The 19,432-nt window shown below is 38.4% G+C and overlaps 1 protein-coding gene across 1 annotated transcript; it reads right to left on the bottom strand.

Moving 5' to 3' along the window:
- Positions 1-10,009: 10,009 nt before the first annotated feature.
- Positions 10,010-18,634, bottom strand: PELO (pelota mRNA surveillance and ribosome rescue factor). Its single transcript, XM_010725405.3, has 2 exons — positions 12,481-18,634; positions 10,010-10,807 (listed from the first exon to the last, which is right to left on the bottom strand). The coding sequence occupies exons 1-2, from the start codon at positions 13,204-13,206 to the stop codon at positions 10,376-10,378; spliced, it is 1,158 nt and encodes a 385-aa protein (XP_010723707.1). The 5' UTR covers positions 13,207-18,634; the 3' UTR covers positions 10,010-10,375.
- Between the last annotated feature and the right edge of the window lie 798 nt (positions 18,635-19,432).

Here is a 19,432-nt window from a genome sequence, read left to right as displayed (position 1 = left end):
AAAAAAAAACAACACTAAAACATGTTCCTCACAACACTCTCTAAAATTACTAATTCATATTGTTAACTGGACTGCTAATAGGCTTATTTCCAATAAATTTTGTTTCTGTTATGCTAAATGAAAAGCCCAATTAGATTAAATAAGAATCTTACACTTTCTTCTATACAAGTATGCAGCTTTTGAGTATCCAGAGCCTTATTATCATGCTAAATAATTTCTAAATATTTCTAAATATTCTTTCCAGATTTCTAATGATATTAACTTCTGTAACATGTTTGGCAGGAGGAAGCAAATTCAATTTTTTTCAACTCAAACAAGGAGCTCCAATACCTCTTCTAGCTTATGTAATCAAAAAAATCACTTCAAGTAACAGATTCCCCAACATTATGCTTATGACTCAGTCTGAAGATGTAGCAACGACTGGGACTGTGGAACAACTACTTCAAGAAATGGTATGACAAACTTGACACAGGACTACTCCCTTACTACTCCCTTAAGTATCAGCCAGTTTACATACATTTTTGAATCAGAGAAGTACTTTACAACATATCAGAGTTGAAGTTCACACAAAAGACAATAGATACGTTATCAGAAATTCTGAGGCAGAGGTATTAATGTGTGTTCAACTGCAAGCATTATGAATACCTTTCCTTATATTTCTGATAATAAGCCACCCACAATAATTTTCATTGGTATACCTAGAACACTCATTTTCTTCATTTGTATCATTTTCTAGCAAAAGGAACTACTATGTTGCTCCATTTTCTGATGTTATGACTGCTTAAAAATAATAATTCCATGTTTTCCTGTTCAAAATATTTACTTTAGTGGAGACCTGAAAACTCTTAAGAGTCCTTAGCAAAAGGACTTTCATATCATTTTTTCAGACAAAGTTGCTGTATCAAGGACAGCTAACTATAAGTTGCAGTAGCAAAATGAAAAACAAGTCTATTTTTAAAACGCTAAACTCCATTTAAACTGCACAGGTTGATGCTATAGCAGCCTAATAGAGAAAACGCTTTTTCAAAACACTTATACAAATATCCTAGTCAGGTTCTTTTGTTCAAAACTTTCTACTGCTCATTGGTGAAAGGGAAGGCAAACCAAAGACAATATGATTTCTTATCCTATCTAAATAAGAAATCTTCCCTTGCACTGAATAGTTTAAAGAATATGAATCAGTGTTTCCTGTTTTCATAGTTTTAGAATTTTAACTGAGAAATCCAAGCTATGACCACAGTAGTCCTTAACTCCAACCATCCATGATCATGAATTATTTTCCTAATGTAGAAATGGACAAAGAAACCACCACCACCTGCCTGTCATGAAAGACACAGTACCCTAGAGAAAAACTGAAGATCACCAAAACAAAAGCTTGTTCATTGTTCTAAAGTCTGCTTTTGTAATTGCATGGAACCACCACAAAAACGACTGGTGCTGCACAGGCTAATTCATAAACTGCTGTTATGAACTTTTATTCACCTTACTGAAGCAGCATTACCCACTGCACGATCTAGGACAATCATAGAAACTTTTACAGACTCATTATTTTATATGTTGGTAGCTAAACTCCAGTTTATTTCTGAGGTGAACATAATTTACAAGCAACTGACGAAAACTAAACTTCTGCAAATGGAATAATGTACTAGTGTTTCAGACAGTGGCATGCAGTGCTTGCAAAAAAAATATCTGATAAAGTAAAAAGGTCAACTTTGCATCTGTATCTCACCACTGAAACAAAAGCAATAAAACAATTTTTAAAACAGCAGTAACATTTTATGAAGAACAACATTATTACGTTCTGTGTTATATATTTGTAGTCACTATACCTTGTTCAATTAAAATTTTAAGAAATTATCTAAAAGCCAAGGATTAATAATACTGAGTAACAACATTGTGTAAACTTCATGAATAATAAGTGTCTCACAAATAATTTCTGCTATTTTTAAAAATAAGATAGTCTGCTAGCATAAAGTACATCACCACCTCTTTTGCTGAGCTGTTGGTGTAGGGATTTTATTAGCAAGCCAGCTGAAAGTGTCACAGAATTAATCCTAGTTCTTTTTACTGCAAATGTTCTTTTTTACTGATCAAAAAACAAATCGGGGAAATTTAGAATTAGCCATTCAGAGATTTTAAGAGGAAGGTTTGTGTCCCTTCCAAAAAAATTAAAGCTAGACCCCAAAGGGAGGAAAACAAACTGCATCTAAGTCACAATAGAGAGCTTTCTACATGCCTTACCGGAGCTCATAACTTATGTTTCCTACCTCCAATACATGAAATAAATCTCATTTTAAGATATCTGTCCAGCTCTGCCCTGTTCAGGAAAAGGTATTCAGGTTCCACAGGAGCTCCACAGAGTATCTTTTATTCTTACTTTGAAACATCTCCATCAACTTCATCCAAATACCATCAGAGTGAGGAAATTTTATTTTCTTGTGTAAATGCCACTTGTCCATTGTAAATAGAAGTTTGCAAAGATAAAGTCAGATATTCTGGTTCTGGTGATATTTAAGAATGAATCAGTTTCTGAAGCAAACAAGAACTGCAAGAGTTGAAAAAAGACCCCCTACAAAGGAAAAAGAACCTATTGCCACCAACTTCGGTACCACAGTTTTCCTAGCACTTGTTCAAGTACTTGCTACCCCACCGTAGATATATCATCAGCTGGTTTTCTATTAAATTAGAATCATAGAATACCCAAGCTGGAAGGGACCCACAAGGCCCACCAAGTCCAATTCCTGGCTCCACATGATATCATCCAAAATTCAAACCATATGTCTGAAAGCGCTGTACAAGTGCTCCTTGAATTCTGGCAGCTTGGGGCTGTGACCACTGGCCTGGTCATGAGTCTTTGGTCTACTGCTCTTTGGATACTATTGTTGCCTTCATCTACCATAGACATTTCTAAACTGTCCAGAGAAAAAGAGGATCAATTGTTAATATCTCAGCTCAGAGTCTTGAGGGAGATCATTGTTTCTGAAGGAAAAGTATTTAAAAATTAGTGAAATAAGCCTCATGTCTATTTGCAAACAAAATGCTCAAACACATTTTAAAGAAATCATTAGAGTTACTGGAAGGCACTGAACTGACAGACAGGCAAGTGCGCATTAAACCGCTATCAGGTACCTAATACAAGCATCTTCAAACCATCAGCTTAGGCATGGTTTGAGAAACAATTCCTCCTGCTCCCTCAATCCTGACAAGAGGCCAGTATTGTAAAAAGTCACAGATGTGGCACAAATGCACATTCTAAGTATTGTAGTCATATAAACAGGGCAACTCAAAATGCCACTAAAACAACAGCAGCAAGCACGCTGCTTCTATACAGACCATAGGAGTCCGGATTGTTGCATCCAATCTATTGCTGGCAGCTATATCATGTCCCTCATATAAGAATCTCTCTTAACAAGGTCCACGTTAAAGAGACCTTTTGCTCCGATTATTCTGTCTGAAAGATTATTCCGTCTTCTTACGTTCCAGTAGTAGAAATTTTCTGCTCTCTGACATACATTTACCTCTTGCTTGTTCTTTTGTCAAAATAAGAGTGCTTAAGCTAGAGAACCAGGCAGTTTTAAAAAGCATTCTAGAAATAAAACTGAAAACATTTGATTTCAAAATATGTTTCTCTAAAGCTCTAAACATTTTTTCAGTAACAGTTTCAATTGTGACCTGCTTGAAAAGAAAGACTTCAAAAAATTTTACAACCTATTTGGTCTAAAGCATGTCTTCAAAGTTCGGAAAGGTTAGACTTATTCTTGTCAGTATATATTGTCAACATTTAGTTTGTCATTTCTGAAATCTTAATAGGATTTTTGTGTCAAAATAGAAATAGTACAGGATCATGCAAGAAGATTTGCATGAAACATGTGGACAGGTTGCAATTGCCTAAGCAATCATAAATCTCTTATCAAGAGGTTTGTACTCTTGACTGGGCAACTAAATGACTGCCTATTATTATATTTGTAATAACTGATGCCTGAGATTTAAGTGAAAAAAGCATAAAGCCTTGCAATTTGGCCAACTTGATGTAATTGTCTGGTTAATAAAAAACACTGCTTCCACTGAAACATAAGTAGAAATATTTAATAAAAACACCTTTCAATATAGTAAGTTTTCTGACTTTTTCTAGCTGCTGCTTCTCAATGCATTCATCCTCAGAAACTCTGGAACGTTTATTTCAATCACGTTGATATTTTTTCATTAAAAATTGACTACAGACCATGCTGAATGCCTCTGTCTTTCACAAAACAAGAAATACTGCTTTTGTATTTGTCACACCACATGTGACATTTCTCTAGCCATCTCATCAGAAATTGTACTGACTACATAATGAAAGGATTAGCAAGTTCTCTTGAGCTCCCAGTATCACAATGCCTAGTCCCAGGCTTACGGCTCCTCTTCTTTGGATACAAGATTAACCATATTAGCTGGTGTGTTAGAATAGAAAAATTCAGTTGGAAGAAACTACAGATATTTCTAACATCCACTGCTGCTGTTTTCAAGGATGAAGAATCATACTCAACACAGCATCTCATACTTTTTGTTATACTGTAACTTTTCATTCTTTCTCACTGCTCTGGAATTTAGGAACTTTCCCTCAAGATGCAGCTGCTTCTTTTCTGCCTTTTACCACCACTGCCTGAAGTACCAGCTGAGAGTGAAGACAGCTGCTGCTGCCCCAGGTTTGGCAGGTCTGTCTGACAGCAGATGCTCTCCCAGTAACAGGTATGGAAAAAAAAAAAATCTTTTTAAGCTCCTCCCCTCTTGCCTACCCTATACCAGTACAGCAATTTTGATTCAGGAGAGGAATAAATTATACAGGGATAAAATACTCATCTTTACAAAAGGAATGGAACTGGTTTCATAGCAACTATCTGAGTAAGATAAATGACAAACAATGTAATCAATAAATTTCTCATATGCAAATCTGAACACTTATACCAGTATTAAATATTTGAAGTCACCAGGCTGAACACTCAGGTCAATGAAAAAGATGATTATCTTCAGCAGAACCTATTGCAGGTTTCAAAACTTCAGAAGCCTTTGAAGGAAATGTTAGTGATGGCTGATAACCAACCATCAGACATCTCAAATGCAGCATTTGTTACCTAGCAACTCTAACTGAAATCTTGAGATCTGAAGATAAGGATCAAGCCTTTGTGGTAAAGTCACTGTTTCAGCTACAAAACACAACTATGAGTTAAGAGTCATTATCTTTGTCATGAAGACAGACTCATAAAATGGCTTGGGTTGGAAGGGATCTCAAGAATCATCAAGATAGTACATTCTTTGAGGATGTCACATTTTTGCACATACGGCTACTTGCTGTAACAAATTTCCAGTGTTTCATTTCATTTCATTCTAAAATTTTATCAGTAAAAAGACACCTATAATCAATTGTGCCTAGAAAAGTAAGGATTTGTTATAAAGTTTTATGAGGAATTAACTGTCTTCAAAAGTAAGGTTGGTTTGACTGCCATGAGATATCTTTTTTTTTTTTTTAAACACCAGACTCTATTCAGGATTATTTTCTGAATCGCAGAGACTCTAGTTGCAGTATGTTATGGAGGTACAGTCCCAGCTTTAAATCAGTTTTCTTTCCTATCAAGATCAAAAACCTAAAGATCATCCCCTACATGCCAAGAGATTCAGCACCCAAGTCAGTGTGGAACACTTCTGTAGTATATGGAACAGTGTTTCCCAGAAATGTTTACAAAAGAGGGAGCACTTTTAGCCTAGACCAACAACTTATCAGAAAAGAATCTTAAGCTTCATACCTTCCATTTCTGTATTACACCTGAACTCCTAGACTCTTTCCTTGCTATTCTAGGCTTGTCTTTGAGAAGGAATTGCATTTTGGACCAGAGAAAAAAACTTCCATATAGTTCGGTACATACATTCCTGAAAAGGACTGGTTTCAAGCAATTAACATTCCCTAATGGAAAAGCTACTTTGCCAGAGAATTCCTGATCATTTCTAATTCGACTTCGAGTAACTAATAAAGCAATATGAAAGTAATTACATTAGCTATGAATATAGCATTTCACAAACAGAAGGCAATTAGAAACTGCTGCAGGAAAGTCTGACAAAAGCTGGCAGTGTTTGAAAGTCCTGCTTCATATTGCATTTCCCAGGAGACATTGGTTATTTTCAAAAAACAATCAAGTATCGTTTCAGAGAACTTTCCATCACACTCCATTTTAGGTTAAAACATTTTATGACAATTTTTTGATGAAAACTATACTACATTTTTAATAAAGGCAAGTTCATAAGCTTACAGAGAATATGCACTAAACTTTGTATTCTGGATCACGAAAGCAGTTATTCACAAATCAAAGTCAATGCCCTACATGAGTCAAGTATAAAAAATAGTAAAACTAAGTATTGTGCTTATTAAGCAGTTCTTAGGGCAACTGTCACAAGAAGCTACACAGCCAATGTTTACTCTTTCCTCTACTGAAATAGCCCAGGCTTGACCCATGTCAGAGTCTGAATTAAGAACTGTAACAAAAACCACAAGATCCAAAAGGGTAGGGATTTTCTTAACTCTACACTAGCAGTACAGAAAGTCTGCAAAATATTCTCCCACAGTAAATTTGAACACAGTAGTCTCTAAATCCAGGCTGTGGCTATTAAAAGAGTACCAAAGACACAGCAAAATCAACTACTGCGATGACTTCGTTTTTACTTCATTCCCATCATCTTAAAGAAAAATCCTAAATCCCAAAAGCATTGAAGCACTTGTCCTAACATTTAACTTTTTAATAACTTGCAGACATTCTACAGGAACTGAGATGGAACAGAACACACACAGCTCTGTCGTTCTCCACATTAGCACAGTTTATGGCAGAAGAAATGTTAATAATCATCAACTTGAGCCATCTCAACAGCACCTAGCTCAGCATTTTAATACCTTCATTTCAAAATAAAAATTTTAACTGTATCTTGAAAAAAGGAAACATAAAAGCATCAGAGAAAAAACAAAGTCTAAAGCTTTGCTGTATTTAAGAAGGAAGAAAATAGATTTCTGAAGAAATTCCTTAATTTCTTTTTAATACAATTTGAAGGAATTCAAATTTTGAATTATAACAAGGATTCCTATTTGCTGACCCTCTAATTGCAGTTTCATGTTGTTAAAACTGCTTTCTTTGATGATCTGTAGAAGAAATAGACCACACACTGGACAAACATAGCTTCATATAAAACAATAGAGTGAACAGCTTTAGAAATTTTTTGTCCTGTAAAATAAGAAATGTGATCTCCCAAAACAAAAGAACCCTAAAAAAAAAATAAACAAACACACAATTCCACTTATATTCCCAGCTTATCTTTATAAAACTTAGCATGTTTTCTGGATGGGTGATGCAGCATCCGGACAGCAATTAAAGCAGCTCAACTTATACGTAAGTCAGAGAAGGCAGCTATATACACTTTTATAGACAAATGCAAACAAGTGTCAGCAGCTGAGAATATAAATTAAGAAATGTTTAAAGGGAAAGTTATTATAATCAGGGCTACTTAACATTTGCAAAAATGATATAAAATGATGAAAATTACCCAGATTATTACATGTCCTTAAAAGCATCAATGAAGTTACATCACAAATTCAGCTGAAGAGCTACTTGGCTGTTGTTATGATGAGAGCAATAAGGGAATGGTCATAAGCTCATTTGTAACCAGTTCTTAGCTCAAAGAGTGCAGTGGTGAACGCATAAGAAAGAAGACTTCCCTGAGCCAAATACTATTAAGTGGGGTGTAATTTCAATAAATATTTATCTTTTACTTAATAACTAGCAGGATTATTTTGGTCTTTCTATGGTAGCAACTTCATAGTTTGCAGTAGACTTTATCCTATAAGCAACGCCCTACATTGATATAATAACAACTGGATGAAAATGCCAAAGGTGACAGAATTAATAAATTGGGGTCTGATCTCAGTTAGTTTGCAAAAGATACTCTATGAAGAAAATAAATAGATTTATTATCAAGACAATTTCATGATATACTTTAAAGCTTTCTTCCCAGCAAACACAGTAAGTATTAAAAGTTCTGCAGTGTGTAATCACTTATTTTGAAAATTGAAAAATTAGAAGATAAAACAAGCTCCTTGCTCAAAGATTTATCTCACAACAACAGTACAAAACCCAAACTTACATACTGCTGAAATTAATAAATTATGGTGTAGAAAACCAACTTACATGTTGTGGACTGGTTTTATTTCATGCATATCTACCTCAAAAGAAAAGACTTGAGTAAGTGCTAACAGAACAGGAAAATATTTTTCCTCTGATTTGCAGATACCATGCATCTTCTGCGTGTTATCTAGACACAGACCTTAAACTGTTTGCCAAACAAAAAACTTTGTCAATCTAGACTTTTCAACTACTTAAAATACTTTTAATTTTAAAAGATACTAACATCCCTGGAACTGTGCCAGGTTAAGCATCTGCATGACTGAATATAGCCTACTTTCAAAACTAAGCCATTAAGCTGTTTCCTGAAACAGGATGCAGTTGTCTACAGAGTGCATGCATATTTATTTTACTATAAAAATGCTTATAAAACAAGAAATCCCACCCTTCCATACTTCGGACAACTGGATTTGTAATTCTTTGAGAGAGTTAATGACATGATAGCAGTAGCTAGAAAAACAAAAAAAAATATTTATAACTTGCAAATTCTGTGTAGAATTGCTATCTTAATTGAAAAAAAAAAATTAAAGAATCACTGAGAATGTATTTTTTGTTTTTATCAAATGCTTGCCTCTCCTCCTTTGTGCACACTACCATAACATAGGAGGTAAACACAGACTTAAAAAAACTGCCATTGTAACTTTCTTACAAAAGTATACAGTAAAAATTCTCCACAATTTCCTTTTTAAAAATGGAGTAACAGTCTTAAATTCGGTCTGAAAAAATACCAAACTATTCCATAGCTTGTCTTTTCACCTCTGAGGGCTTTCAACTCAGTACAACTTCCTATCAACAAGTTAGGGCTAGTGTTCTGGTTTATATGACTTAGCAATACTTAATATCAAAATCACAGAGCTGGCACAGGTCAGCACTGAGAGTGCCGTTACTTTCTTTTCCTATTTGATCCGGCATAAAACTTTCAGGTTTTTGTTATTTGTTCTGCGGTTTTTCCAAATGAAATTTATTTTTAGCCGGTCTCCAGTTACCTCCTCCACTGCTGTATTTAATCAAGGAAGGTCTATTTACACCCATCACCTTCATCACCACATACTGGTTTAAACTGAAAAAACAATATTCTAGGGTCAATTTCACACGCCTATGCACATCAGCATCTGAAAGCAGTCTGCGCTTCTTTACCCTAAGATCTTACTGTTAAAGTGAAGAAATAAAACTTACTGAGGCTTTCACTGAACAAATCAGATAATTGGAGAAGTAACTTTATTTTTACTGTTGTCATTGTCTTAAGCTAAAATTCTGTTTATAAGTCCGTAATTTTTATCTCCACATTGTAATGCATGTGTTTTTAAACAGGTAAAAGGTACCAGATTATGAAATTACTTCTATTGTTAGTTGTAAAAAAAAATCCTAATAAAAACTAGGGGCCTGTTTCTGTGAACCTTACTCATATATTCATATGGCTGTTTAGAACTGGGTACTAAATAGTTTCAGTGCCAATTCATCAGAACACCGTCAGTGGTAACACACATACAACTACTCTGTCTATCTCCTCCGGCACCCTCTCAAACAATTTCCCAAAGAGCATTTGGAAAGACTACTGAAACAGACATAGTGAGTTTTACAATCTGTCAGGCACCTACTGTCACATTAAAGAGAAAACTGTCCCTCTAATGAATCAGGTTTCTGAAAGATCGCTTCAAACATTTCACAGAAAGCCTCTCATAGATGATCCCATTTCTCAACCTTGCTTTTTAAGATATGGTAAATGAGTTCCTAAGAAGACCAAGTATAGTTTGGCTGTCTTACATGACGGATTTTCAATTTGTAATACTGTTTCCAAACATTTGAGCTAAAATAAAGAGTCTGACACAGTTTTCTGCTTCATAGTTTATTATCTTTTCATACACATTCCAAAACATTAAGCTGACAGTCTGCCTTAACATGAAGAATAAGCAGCTTTGGGGACTGAGATCTGTTTCTGGTAGTGCTGGAGATCCAGGGTGTAACTTGCAAAACCAGTCAGCTCTAGAGCTCAGCATTCCAATCATCTTTACCATAGAATAGACATCCATTCGTATGGTGAGAAGAAACACATAGTATAAGAAATACTATCAAAAACTTAAGTTACATATCATGGTACATCTGCACACATGATGTGGGATGACTTTTAATGTCATTTTGATGTCAGTTGGAAGAGATACTGTGAAATGAAGCCACTGTTGTCAATCCTCCTCAGAGCTAGACTCATCCTCCTGGTCAGAGAGCTCAGCAACAGGGAAGCGCAGGATAGCAGCTACCCCTGTCAGCTGTCCAAGCTGCTCCCCAGACACATGAAGGCTGGAGAAAATGCGCACTGTGCCCATGTTCTCCCGTACACTATCTACCAATTTAACATACCGGGCACGTGTAGCCACATCCTGGTGCCGGAAGAGCTCATCACTGATCAACAAAGTATCAATGGCCATGGCTTCATTGGCCTTTTCCACGTGTTTTAGGCCATAAAAAGCCCGGTCAGGCTCATGCTGCAACATTTTATAGAAGTCATCTAAGGCTTTGACCTCACCAGCAGCCTTAGTGTCAGAGAGACGGCTAGTTACAGCTGGGTCACAAAGTGCCTCCTTCAGTGCGTACTTATGTCCTGATGATGAATGCACCTGGAGTAAACAAAATCAGAGATTCTTTCTTTAATACAACATATAATTCTCTTGATTAGCCAATCACAAATAGCTTCCAGAATACATATTTATCCTGACAATAATCAACTCATCTCTTCCTTGAAGTCTACAACCCTTTTCTTAACTCTTTCCTTCTCCTACAATGCAAAGCTTAACCTAAATCTACAAACTGTATTTTAAGCGTATTAAAAAAAAAAAAAAAATCAACTTCTTCAGAAACTTCCCTGAATAAGCAAGCTGTCATTAACAGCACCTAAGGTAGGAGCATCTCAAAATACTGAGAAAACTTAACCCTCTTTATATTAAAATATACAAGAAGATGACCTCTTAAGATTGAAGACATCCAGCACAAAAGCATTAAGTCCAATGCACATGCATATTTCTATGCTTGCTTTCACACATTATCATCATTTTCCTGTATGTGCAAGAGCAGACTTATTAGTGTAATTTAGGACTACCAAACTTTATGACGACTAAGAATAGGACCCTCCCCATTCTGAAAGTACAGATTAGGCCTGTAACAACTCTGAAGTGATAAAAGAATCCTTATGAAAAAGGAAAAATTTATTTTTTCAATCTGACTTTGCCTATTTCAGTGAAAGGCAAAAATGAACAAGCAAACAAAAAAAAAACAACAACAAAAACCTCAACTATCTACTAGAATCAAAAATAGGAACAAATGTATTGGTCCGCACAATCTATACCTAACAGCAACATTAACTAACCAATACCACTTATCTTCCTCTTTTAAAACCTTAAGAAAGATGCAACTAAATTTACATGTTACACAGCATGGCTGATTAACACTACAGTTAAACTGCTTTTCAATTTGTACTTCACTTTTAATAGTTCATTAAATATATATTTAAAGCCAATATTTCCTCTACTTCATGCTAAATTACCCTAGGGAAAAAACATTAATACTGATTACAGAATCACAGAATCACCAAGGTTGGAAATGACCTACAAGATCATCCAAGTCCAACCATCCACCAATCACCAATAGTTCTGACTAAATTGTACACCTCAACACAAAATCCAAACATTCCTTGAACACCTCCAGGGTCAGTATCTCCACCACCTCCCCAGGCAGCCCATTCTACTGCCTGACCACTCTTTAGTTGTATTTCCTAATGTCCAGCCTAAATCTCCCCTGGTGTAGCTTGAAGCCATTCCCTCTAGTCTTATCACCAGTTACATGAGAGAAAAGGCCGACCTCCAGCTCACTACAACCTCCCTTCAGGTAGTTAGAGAGAGCAATAAGGTCTCCCCTGAACCTCTCTTCTCCAGACGGAACAATCCCAGCTTCTTCAGCCGCTTCTCATAAGGCCTGTGCTCCAGACCCCTCACCAGCTCTGTCGCCCTTCTTTGAACCCATTCCAGGGCCTCAATGTCTTTCTTGCAGTGAGGGGCCCAAAGTTGGACACTACTGTTTCTGTACTTCTGTGTGTGATTCTGCGTGAAGTTACCTGAGGAAAGAAAAATCCCTGAATGTTGCCTAACTACTTTGTAACTTATGATGCTGTAATAGAAAGTTATTTTCTCCAATAAGGGTATTATTTCCCCATACTCCTTGCATTTCTTTTCTGTTAACACAGATAACAGCTCTTAATCCACTTCTTAAACTTTTTAAAGATAGCGTATCTCCTTACCTGCAAAAACTTGGATCTGTTCTCCAGTAAAAGTTTGTTGTCAGTCTTGACTGCCTGCTGGAACATGTAATCACAGAACTGCTCTCGAACGAAGCCTGGGCTGGCCACCAGGACACACTTCACCACCTCAAAGTTGATGTGCCGCTGGATGGCCTGTACCACCTGTTCATAAAACCTCTCTAGGGCCCGGTCATGTTGGCTGCAGTTTCCTTTCCGTTTGCGGGGGATGTTCACTTCCACCTTGGCACGAGTGAGGGTCATGCTGGGGGTAACCAGGCAGACGTGAGCCAAGCCTTCCTGCATGACCACAGCTGCCACATCCGCACTCCATGCCGGGTCACAGGCTTGCTCAATGCGCTCCAGCACCACGCTGTCCCACTGCTTCTTTGCCAGCGTGAACTGCCGGTTGGGCTCCAGCTCGATGGTGTGGTAGGCCCCCATCTTGACGTACTCATTCTCCTGGATGTTGGTGCCTTTGACCCGCAGCTGGCAGGCCTGTGAGTCGAAGTCGATGGTCTCCACGCAGAGGGTGAGGGTGGTGCGGATGCGGTTGCTGCCCACGCTACCTGTGGACGACTCGGTCTGCACTTTGCGGATGGTGGAGGCCCGCAGGCTGTCACCCACCTGCAGCAGATTGTAGGTATGCCACATGTCCTCGGGCTCCTCGGGGATCAGCGTCACCTGCCCCGCATTATCCTTCTCCAGGTCTTTCCTCACCAGCTTCATCCTGCCGGCGCCGTTCCCCGCCTTCTCTTCAGCCGCGGCAGCAGCGGCCCAGCCGGTCTGCTCGCCCCGGGAGACCTAGCGGCGGGGCCGAGCGGGACGTACTCGCTACTAACCGGTCAGCCAGGGGCCTATCCCCAACCGCTGACGGAACGCGGCCCCGCGGTGAAACCCGGGCTCCTCGCAACAGCGGCGACCCAGCTCCTCCAGGCCCCTCAGCCACCACCTCGCCTCACAGCGTGCGCATGCGCAGTGCCTGCCACCAACCTCCCCAAGCGCGTGCGTCAAAGCCGTCCTACAGGGAGCTGGCGGTCCTTTTGCATGCCACGCATGCGCAACGTCTCCCACACGCCGCCAACTCAATCATTCAGAGCTGGCGCATGCGCAACGGCGGCAGCGCTCAGCCGCTCCCGTCTGGGGGAGGTGGGGGCGGCTCCCGCCAGGTCGGGAGTGTTCCGATCTCTGTCAGAAAGCCTAAGGCGGGAGTAGGGCAGTCCTGGTGCTGCTCGGTGCTGTGAGGCGGGGGGGCCGACAGGCAACTAAGTAGTTCTACAGGCATGTACGTGAGGAAAGTCATGGGTACTGATAAAGGAGATGAGAAAAGTACAGCTAAATAGCTGATTTCCTTGCTGTGATAAGAGAACGCTGTGATACTTCAGAATCACATTGAACAGGCAATGGTATCTAACATCTGCTGAGGCACAAAAGAGGTGACTAGAGAGATCACGTTTACAGATCGCAATGAAAATCAGTTCAAAGTAACACTAAAAACTGAACTGTTAGTTTCACTTTACTCTTAGAAAGACCTTAAGGGTTTTGGTTGAACTGACACCATCTTTCTTTATACATCCTACCTTCAGTTATGCTCAAACACGCTCAAAAACTTGAGCTCCTTGCTGAATTTTCTGGTGACTGCAGTCAAAATGAGACAGCTCTGAGAACCATAATTCATAAAAAGCTTGATGTTTTGATATTGACAGCTCAGTTTGCAGCCTGGACAAGTTTAACAAAGCAGAAATAATATAAAAAACTTGATACTGTTGTGCAAATTCTCCTAATTTTGAAATAGTGCTGAACGCTGTTTTCAGAAGGAATGTTGCAAATTTATTAAGAATGAGAGAAAACTGAGAAGAATGGAGACTAAAAGGATGTTTTTGTATGAAGAAAAGATTGGAAAGTGAGAGTATTTGATAAGAGAGAAGTTATGTTTCTTTCTAAGCGTATCAGGACAACTGGAGCAGATAAAGTAAGTTTTGAATGTCCATACCTTAGCCATAACTGAAAAGCAAAAGATATCCTCTTAACAGTTTTAAATTTGCTGCCTTCCTCCTGGTTAAGAGGAACTTTCTGGTTTCCTTTAGTTTCTTAAGAAAATGTTCCTAACAAGAAAAATAATTGGACTGAAGGATTTAATGAGATACAAGATTAGAGTTAGCAAAAATCATATCTCCCATTATGTTGTTATTCATGTAAATCATAGGAATTTCTCTAAAGTATCTGGCACTGGCCACTGATTAGAACAGGACACTGAACTCATATCTGGCCCAGTGACATGCATTCAGTGTTCCTAATCTTGATATACTGATGTAAAAACAAGTTTATCAGATATTACATAACAGGATTTATTTATGAGACCTCAGACTCACTTCCTATGAGTACACATGCTTAACTGTTAACATGAGTACTTTCACAGAAGGAAACTGGACCACCCAAGGGAATAAAACATAAGCACACACATAACTATTTGTTTAATTTGGGCTTGTGCATACTCATAATTTGTATTAACGTTTTGTGGCTGCATTTAGCTTCTCAGGAATTCCTTTCATTTGTCTTTGCAAATGCTATACTTATGGTGAGTTTTCTTTACATTCTTTGCAGTTATGAAATTGCAAGAGTAGACCTCACACTATTCTGTCAGTAAAAATATCTAAAGGGTATATTAGCATTCCACATTAGTATTTATTTTTCTTCCTTCAATGCCTTGTTTTTACAAACTTTTTTCCACTTGTTGGTTCTAGATTAATTTTCACTAGCAACCTTACATCCTTAGATATGCTACAAATTTCAGAGAAAGTTTGCAAGTTGGAACTTAGTACCTGAAAAAATAAGTGTTCAGCTCATGGAAGCAGGTGACTTATTGCAAAGCACAAATGCTGCATAAAAGTAACAACCAAACCAATAAACACTCAATAAAGTTACCTCTCAAGATACTAATTTGTTGCTGTAGAGGCATTTTGAGATGTGCTTAAATACTTTCTCAAATAAATAATGAGATTCTATACAGTTGGGAACAATGTTCCACAAGTATTTAGTAGCAACTGTAAACTTAAATGGTGTTATCTAAAATTAGCAAGCCCATTGTCACTTACAAAGAAAAACATTTATTAGATGAGTATGCTCTGCCTACTCTGGTGAAAAGTAATTACTGAATATTGTTATTTGTTTGAATATTAGAGAAAAAGCAGCAGAAGAAAGACAACATCTCCAAAAGTTTAAGCACATATAACTAAATTCGTAAGCGCATACTAATTTTGTTCATGTTACAGAGAGCTATGAAGTTAACTTCCGTAGAGTCAAGTTTTAAATTTTATGGTGTGTTCCAGTCTTGTTGAAAAACTAAGTTGAGATGTCATATCTGAGTTCTTTCTGTTTATCACTTAAAAAAAAGTAATAACAGATAGTAGTAATTGCAGCAATTTATCATCCATTTTAACTGCCTTTCTGAGTGCAATGCAAAACAAGAATGGTGGCAAGCAAATACTTGTAGGAGTATTAATAAGGCAGTGAACACATTTAAGACGCACAATCCTGTATCTTCAAGTTTTGATCATCTACCTTATGAAGAAGGGATGTGTTTTAGACAGACAGGTGATGTTCCTATGACACCCAACTCGATCCACCACCTGCCCCCATGACTTCTATTATAGGTAGAATCATGCAAAAAACATTAAAATTCTGGACAAAAAGAGCTAGTGAGAAAGATTATCAAATACAGGGGGAACTTTGCTGAGAGATTTATGGATGCTATTGTTGTAAGAGCAAATGAAGATGCAAGTAGAGAGTAAAATTGGTAAAAAATCAGTTTTCATTCTTTTCCTTCATCCAAAGTCCTGCTTATGCAGTTTCAGGACTCCCTCCTTCTCTGTGGAAATGAGGTTCTACAACTATTTCTTTTTGATTACTGGTCTTTTGTATTATAAAGACAAGTATAGTACTCTTATTTAATACCGACAACATGATTATCACCAGTGAGGAGAGAAAAAAATCCAGAAAGTAGCAGGATAAGCATAAGAATATAACTGAAGAATTATCTAAAGTAAGGCAACTCCTCTGGCTAGGTTTCTTCCTTCATCTTCTTTTAATCAGAGCTTGCGGAAATTGCAGCAGATCCCTTCTGAAACCACATACACTGAAGCCAGGTGAAAAAAACCTTAATCAACCCTGAGAAGTATTAACCCAACTTCATAAAAACTTGAAGTGAAGGAGATTATGGAGGTGTTTTTTAAGTAATCTATTCTAGGAATTCTATCAATACCTGATGAATACTAAAATTCTTCTGAATATTTCTTTCTTTTTTTACCCAATAAGTTACCTTGTTCTTTGTTGGACATAGAAAACCAAGTACATAAACTCTTTATATTAGACTTTACATATTGAATACGTTGGTTTATAGAGCTACTGCTCTCATGAAAGAAAAGAAACACTGACATTTGGAAAAATATTCTTATATAGTAGTACTGTTGTAAAAACATAGATTTGAAACACTCAACAGCTTGCCATTTTCTCTCTCCTACATAAACAAGCCTAATTTGTTCAGTCTTTCTTCATTGATTGCAGTTCCTCAATTCTTATCACAGAACTGTACGGATTGGAAGGGACCTCTGGTGATCATCTAGTCCAATCCCCTCCTAAAGCAGATTCCGTACACAGGAAAGAGCCCAGGTGCATTTTGAATATCTCTACAGAAGGAGACACCACAACCTCTCTGGACAGCTGGTTCCAGTGTTCCATCACCCTCAAAATAAACAAGTTTTTTCTCATGTTTGCATGGAACTTCCTGTGTTGCAGTTTGTGCCTACTGCCCCTGGACCTGCACCACTGGAAAGAGCCTGGCTCTACCTGCTTGACACACACTCTAAATATCTATAAGGATTAATAACGTCTCCCATCAGTCTGCTCTTTTCCAGTCTGAACAGTCTCAGGTTTCACATCCTATCCACATAAGGCTGGAGTTATTCCAGGCCCCTAATCAGCTTTGTGGCCCTTCACTAGACTCTTTCTGTAAGTTTCTTGTCTATTTTGAAGCTCAGACCTGGACACAGTATTCTACATGTGGCCTCAAAGGGGCAAAATAGAGGGGGAGAAAACCCCGCCTCAACTTGCTGGTCATACTCCTTTAAATTCACCCTAGGGATACCCTTGGCCTTCTTGGCCACAAGGACACACTGCTGGCTCATGGTCAACCTGTTGTCTACTGGGATACCCAGGTCCTTCTCTACAGAGTCCCTTTCCAGCAGGTTGTCCTTGGTTGTCCTGAAACTTGTACAGATACACGCTGTTATTCCTCTCCAGGTAAAGGACTCCACACATCCCTTTGTTGAACCTCATAAAGTTTGTCCCTACCCAACTTTCCAGCCTGTGCAGGTCAAGCTAAGTGACAACATAGCCTTCTGGTGTATTAGCCATTCCTCCTACCTTCATATCATCAGCATACTTGCTGAGGATTCTCTTTCCTTTCATCCAGGTCAGGCTTGTGACTTCTCTGTGCATTCTTGTCTGTTTATTTGCATTTCTCTTACTTCCTTTACCTCTGGGTTTTTAGACTCCTGGCAAATACTGAGTTAACTAAAAGCAAAGTCAATGTGAATACACAAACATACACTTCTGTACTTTTCCTTTACTCTAGCATGGTTTTGACTTCTAGTGCATGCTGTAAAAATAAGGAATTGGCTGGAGGAACCGGAGGAACTCAGAGAGTTGTTGTCAGTGGCTCAGTGTCCAAGTGGAGACCAGTGATGAGTGGGGTACCTCAAGGATCGAAGTTCAAAGCAGTGTTATTTGTCATCTTTGTAGATGATATGGACAGTGGAATCAAGTGTACCCTCAGCAAGTGTGCAGACGACACCAAGCTGAGTGTTACAGTTCACATGCTGGAAGCAAGGGATGCCATCCAGAGGGACCTGAACAGGCTTGAGATATGGGCCCATACCAACCTTGTGAAGTTGAACAAGGCCAAATGCGAGGTCTTGCACCTGAGTAGGGGCAATCCTAAGCACAGATATTGTTGATGTTGATGAAAGACTCAACGTGAGCCAGCAGTGTATGCTTGCAGCCTAGAAGGCCAACCGTATCCTAAGTTGCATGAGGAGAAACATGAGCAGCCTGCTGGTTGAGAAAGGTGATTCTACCCTTCTATTTACTCTGTTTTTGTGGGACCCCTCTTAGAGTGCTGTGTCCAGTTCTGGAGCCCCAGCACAAGAAGGACATGGAGCTGTTGGAACAGGTCTAGAGGAAGGCCACAAAGATGATTAGTGGGTTGGAGCACCTCTCTATGAAGACAGCCTGGGAGAGCTGGGCTTTTCTGCCTGGAGAGGAGAAGGCTCCAAGGAGACCTTATAGCAACCTTCCAGTACCCAGGAAGGGACCTACAGGAAAGCTGGGGAGGGACTTTTTATAAAGGTAGGTAGCGACATGACAGAAAAATGGCTTTAAACTGGAAGATGGTAGATTTAGACTGGATATTAGATAGAGATTATTTATTGTGAGGGTGGTGAGACATTGGAACAGGCAAGGCTGTGGATGCCCCCTCTCTGAAGGCATTCAAGGCCAGGCTGGATGGGGCTTTGAGCAACCTGGTCTACTGGGAGGTGTCCTTGCCAATAGCAGGTGGTTGGAACTAGATGATCATAAAGGTCTCTTCCAACTCAAATCATTCAATGAATCTATGATAGTATTTGCTTTACTTTTCCCCTTCTAAGGAAAAGCATGTAATTAGTTTGCATATTATTCTGCTGTAATTTTAAATCCCCTTGTCTGCATCTTTCTGACATTGTTCCATTTATATATGACATTCTTTCTTACTTACCCTAGATGCTTTGAATCCTGTTCCTCTTATCTATAATGCCTTAGCTTTTTTATAAGTGTATTCTCTTTCACACCAACTACTAATGGAGTTGGTCAGGACCCATCCTTGAGATGCACTCCTATTTGACAATACACCTTTTTTTTT

Source organism: Meleagris gallopavo, chromosome Z, assembly GCF_000146605.3.
Source record: "Meleagris gallopavo isolate NT-WF06-2002-E0010 breed Aviagen turkey brand Nicholas breeding stock chromosome Z, Turkey_5.1, whole genome shotgun sequence".
Classification (NCBI taxonomy): Eukaryota; Metazoa; Chordata; class Aves; order Galliformes; family Phasianidae; genus Meleagris; species Meleagris gallopavo.
This window is presented reverse-complemented; position numbering and strand designations above follow the sequence as displayed.